General features: G+C 53.5%; 1 protein-coding gene across 1 annotated transcript in view; it reads left to right on the forward strand.

Annotated features, from left to right (window-relative positions):
• Positions 1-5,504, forward strand: part of TRMT44 (tRNA methyltransferase 44 homolog (S. cerevisiae)) — a 38,977-nt gene that overhangs the window by 25,195 nt on the left and 8,278 nt on the right. Inside the window, exons 8-11 of the mRNA XM_012002193.1 lie at positions 317-500; positions 2,851-3,283; positions 4,450-4,545; positions 4,634-4,685. Of these exons, the coding sequence (XP_011857583.1) occupies positions 317-500; positions 2,851-3,283; positions 4,450-4,545; positions 4,634-4,685 (765 nt within the window). The remainder of the gene's footprint in view (positions 1-316; positions 501-2,850; positions 3,284-4,449; positions 4,546-4,633; positions 4,686-5,504) is intronic.

A 5,504-nucleotide genomic window follows, 5' to 3' on the forward strand; every position in this document is an offset into this window, starting at 1 on the left:
GGGTGGGGAGTGAGGGAGAGGGCAAAGGTTGAAAAACCACCTGGTGGTTACTATGCTCACTACTTGGGTCATGGGATCTGCCTTAGCCCAAACCTCAGCATCTTGCAGTACACTCATGCCACAAAACCTGCACACATACCCCCTGAAGCTGAAATAAAAGTGGACATTATATGTATATAAAAGGAAACAGTATTGGCCAGGAACATCACTTCCCTATTTTGCCCTGCTACGTGATTGCCATGTGGCTTTGTGCCAAATTTCCTTGACTGCGTCTGCTCTGGATGCTTGACGCTCTGGTTGTCGGTTCTTTTTGAAGGTCTTCCTACAATTGCCGCTTCTTTGTCCTCCCCTGCTGCTTCTTTGACTTCATTGGAAAATACTCCCGGAGGCAGAGTAAGAAGACTCAGTACCGGGAATACCTTGACTTCATTAAAGAAGTGGGCTTCACCTGTGGGTTTCACGTGGACGAAGACTGCCTCAGGATTCCTTCAACCAAAAGAGTACGTCTTGATTCTCATTGTCGTTCTTGGCGGTGTGTCGGTGTTCGGATGGAGAGCTCAGGACTCTGTCACAGAGCCGTGAACCATGCTGTAACGTTCAAAATGTTCCAGAACATGCTGATGCTGATTTCTGTGCCTCTGTCACTGACGAGGCCCAGAAGCTTGTTCTGTCTCATGGTACCCTCCTTAAAGGCACCCCGGTGCTCCCTCCTCCAGGCCTGCAGGAGCCCTTGCCAAGCCCTCCTTGCCTCTCCAGAAGCTCTGAGCGGCCCCAGGGGACCTGCCTAGAGGAGGCCTCGGTGTGGCCTGTGGCTGAACTCCCTGGGGAAAGTTCCTGCTCCTTCAAGTCGCAAATAATTGGCTGCAATTGAAGTGTGTTTCAGAAGTTCACAGTGATTTCCCATTTTCTCATTAAAGGCCTGGTTCATTCAGATTCACCAGAAATGTCATTTGGGCAGAAGGTGGCCCGGGGACTTTCTGTGAGCAGCGTGACCGTGCCTCTGAACCTCGTATGGACAGGGCAGACTTAGGCCCTCTTGCCGCGCCAAGGGCTTGACCTTTCTAAAGAACCATGGAAGTGCTTACAGCCGCTCACCTCAGTCTCTGGTGACTTTATTTGACAACAGTCTGTGGCTGGCAGACAGTGTGCTTTTAAAAAATAACCCTGTCGTGTCCAGGCCACAGAGTTTGACGGCTGCCTTAGCAAGAAAGGGCCCAGCTGATCGGAGCGAAGCCTCAGCTCTGCTGCTCGTGGTTCACTCCGACTGATCGCAGAGCTCCACAAGCCTGTCCGCTTCTGTGAGACCAGGAGGCTGCCTGGTGCTTTGTGGAGGCTTAACAGGATGATGTCTTCAGAGCCACGGTGGGGAGGGCATGTCGTGGGCACTCGCTGGCCGGCTGCAGTCATAGCCGTGCACCAGGAGCAGCGTTGGCTGGTGGCACAGGCCTCAGGGCCGCTGGCACTGTCACTACCCTGCTACCATGGGAAGTTACCTTAGGACTTGCTGCTGAACCATCCCATCATCCTCTCAGTGTCCTCCATTTTGACAGGTCTTCGTCTTCTGAGGTCAGAACTGATTTGGGGAAACTGCTAAAGTTTGGGTCCTCTAGGCAGGTCCAAGGAGCCTGTGGCTTTGATTTTTGCACTTGCTGTCCCATTACTAATTGGTAGAGACCATGGACTGTCACTTCATCTCTCTGAGCTTCAGTTTTCTTATCACTGGCAGGTTTGGTGATCGAATATAAAAGTGGATGTAAACGTGGTTTGTCATTTTTAAAGCAGTTCACACACAGCACATGTCTGGTGGGGCCTGGGTGTGTGACAGGCACTGAGAATTTAAAATCCTCCTGGAAGAGCTGGGGAGCAGAGGTGTGGCTGTCACATAGTGAGGAGGTCGGCTTCCTTATAACTGTGCCTGGCCTTGTAGTTGATGCCTGGAGAGGAAGCCCAGAAATAAGGCGCCCGTGCCATGGTTGGCTGGACCTGCTTGTCCGGAGGGGACTGTCTGAAGGGTGTCCTCCATCGGGGTGTGCCGGAAGGAAGGCGAGCATGCGTGGAGCGCCTCTGTGGCTCCAGGCCCTCTGCTCAGCCCCCATGTGCACTTGCTGGCTCTGGCAAGATGGGGACAAAGCTGCCTCCCTTCCCAGCCCCTGGGGCACTCTGCAGTGTTACCATCAGCATGTGCCCCCGCCCAGGTGGCCAAGGGGTGGAGTGAGGGGCGGCAGCAGGAAAGCTTTAGGACGGTGCGGCTGCCAGGCCCAGGAGTGTGGATTCTGAGTTTAGGCGCCTTTGTTAGGTCTTGTGAAGCTCCAAGTGATGAGAGGGAGCCATGGGCTCTTACTGTTTTTTGTTTGTTTGTTTGTTTTTAATTTTTAAGTAACTTATATTTGGTGTCAGTTTTTATTTTTTATTTATATTCATTTATTTTGAGATGGAGTTTTTGCTCTTGTCACCCGGGCTGGAGTGCATTGGCACAATCTTGGCTCACTGCCTCTGCCTCCCGGGTTCAAGTGATTCTCCTGCCTCAGCCTCCTGAGTAGCTGGGAATACAGGGGTGCGCCACCACGCCTGGCTAATTTTTGTATTTGTAGTAGAGACAGGATTTCGCCATGTTGGCCAGGCTGGTCTCAAACTCCTGACTTCAGGTGATCTGCCCACCTTGGGCTCCCAAAGTGCTGGGATTACCGGTGTGAGCCACCGTACCCAACTGGTGTCAGTTTTTAAAATCAGAATTTTTTCATGATAGACGTTTAAAACTTGTGATTTGTACTCCAGGATGAGAGAATTCCATGGAGAATGTTGAAATAGACAAGCCAGCTAAAATACTTGCTTTGCTCTTTTCAAACGCAGGTCTGTCTCATTGGGAAATCCAGAACATACCCTCCCTCCAGAGAAGCTTCCGTGGATGAAAAGAGGACTCAGTACATTAAGAGCAGGCGGGGCTGCCCTGTAAGCCCACCTGGACGGGAGCTTTGCCCTTCTCCACTCCGGGTTGCTGCTGGCAGTGCTGGTCACTGTGACGGTCACCAGGCTCTGGGCGCCAGGGTCGGGTGTGTAGCCGGGGCCCGGGCCGCTGAGTGTGGAGCAGGGCCCCAGGCCGAAGGAGCCTGGCTACCTGGATTTCATCCCAGAGAAAAGGCTGAGCGCGTGAGGAACTGTGCCGCCCTGCCGCGAGGCTTTATCGACCAAGTGGTTTTGCAAGTGGCGAATGTATTGTTAGGCGGAAAGCGATTAAACACAGGAAGTTCTCGAACTGGGAGTTTGAAGACCTGGAATCGGGGAGGTAAGCTGTCCACCACCTCAGGGGCTAGCACGCTCCCAGGCTTGAGGGCAGGAATTCACGTGTTCAGAACCAACATAAAATGGTGTGGCCCTGTGACTACACACACTGAAAAAGCCATTGATGGTGGGTGAACAGGCTCTCTTCAAGCAAATTCTTTAAAATTTTCCCAATAGTTCCTATAAACATGAAGGACTTTGTTATTTCCAGAGAGGAAGGCCGAGGCCAGGCCAGGGAGTGACAGAGTTTGGACCCTTAATTAACTTTTACAAAACAGGTTTAGGGGCTAGAACTACTCATTTTCCATCCAGAAATTATCCAAAGAGAAAACAGGTTATTGAGGCCAGAAAAAGGCACTGTCCCCTTGAGTATGCAGTAAGATTTGGAGGTGTTGTGATTCGATAATTTAATTCTCTTTGAAATCCCCAAAACACAAAAATCAGCCATGGCAAAAGGAGAAAATTACATCGAGTGTTCTCATGGGGTGAGTGGTGCGTTGAAATTAATGGCATTCAGAGAGCCAGCCGGGCCTGTAAGGACCTCGCCTCCTTCCAGGCAGGAATGCTGCTTGGCCGCCAGAGGGTGGTGTGGAGCTGCAGCCAGAGCCTGGCTTCTCTCAGTTTTGGGAACTGGAGAAGAGCATGGAGCCCCATCCCCTCCTGGCCCCTCCGTCAGTGACTCCTGCCTGGCTGCCCGTTTGAGGGAAACCCTTCCTCTCCAGGCCTTGCTTTCCTCACCTGTGAATGTTGGGACAAAATCATGCCCGTTTCCTTCTTCATCCTTCGTCCTCTTGCACCATGTGTACATGGAATGGGGCCGGGCCATTGAGCACAGACGGCCCCTCCAGAAATCATTCGAACCTGATGGTAGCTGGTCAGCAGAGCCTCTAGCCATCTGGCGAGAGTGACCCTGGCTCAGTGGCTGATGGGGCCGACTAGCTGCTTGCAAATCACCAGGCACCGTGGGGTCTCTGGGTTGGCGCCTCTGACTAAAGGCACCCTGCTGTGGTGGGGCTGGAGCACAGAGGAGGAAGGCTGAGGCTGGCAGAGCATGATCCCAGCACAGGCAGCTGGGCCCCAGAGCCCCAGGGACATCAGTGTGGTCTGAAAGTTCCCATGTGCAGTAAGCAGTGACAGTTCTTGAGTGCAATTTGACCTTTAAATTCCCAGGAGATGACGAGTGCACAGATGTCAGCTGTGCCTCGGATGGACAGCTTTTGGTGGGTGAGGAGGAAGGAGGAACAGACCTGGAGATGGAGAGCGGGGGTGGCTGAGTGGTGGGCTCAGTCCTGCCTGCCCCTTGGAACCTGGGAACCAGGGCGCCTAACAAGCCCCATACCCCCATCCCCTCCAGATTGGTGTCCGTGGGTCTGGAGCTTGTTAGGGGCTCTCCATGTGGCCATGCTGTGAGAAGGAAGGAGCTGTGCCCTTGGCCTCTCAGCCTACCGCCTCCCTCCTGCCCACAGGCAGCCTTCAGGGCCTTTGGTCTCACCCCCACCCAGCGTGTCCTCAGACAGGCCCCTCTGTGTTTCTGTGCCTGTGGGCCATGTGTGGCTCTGGCTTCAGGACCTCACCCATCCTAGCTCCACGTCTGCCCCTGTGGGACATTGCTGAGAAACAGGGTGGGAAAGGGCCCTGCCCTCAAGAGGCTCCAAGTCCTGCGTTGCTAGGAGTCAAGGCCGCACACGTCAAAGGATGAGTAACCAAGAGGCTGGATGTGCCAGGCCCAGAGGCACCCACGGCTGCAAGTGTGAGATTCCCCGTTATGGAGTCCGTGCCGGGCCAGAGGCAGGGGCACAGGGAAGGCTGACTGGGACGATATGTCATCTTTTTTAAAACACTCCCACTCCTCTCAGAATGGATTTGAGACAGACGACAGGCTGACTCAGAAGACTGGCCGGGCTGGGATAGGAAGGACTCTCGCAGCAGCTGCAACAGCGGCTGCCCGCACCGGGGTCCTGGGTCAGCATTGTGGTGCCCTGATCTGTGGGGGTCCCACAGGCCCAGCTGCACGCAGGCAGGCACCGTCTCCTGCGCTCTCCTGCAGCTTGGAGGGTGCAGATAAGACGTGAAGTGCAGCACCTGGCAGGTAGGAAGTTCCTGGCAAATACATGTAGGAAACCCAGCTTTCATTCATATCCAATTTGATGTTTTGGTAATAAATGACTTTATTGTCACCAGGTTTTCTGATTAGAGCATTTTGAAATACATGCAGGCTTTCAAAG

Source organism: Mandrillus leucophaeus, unplaced genomic scaffold, assembly GCF_000951045.1.
Source record: "Mandrillus leucophaeus isolate KB7577 unplaced genomic scaffold, Mleu.le_1.0 Scaffold68, whole genome shotgun sequence".
Classification (NCBI taxonomy): domain Eukaryota; kingdom Metazoa; phylum Chordata; class Mammalia; order Primates; family Cercopithecidae; genus Mandrillus; species Mandrillus leucophaeus.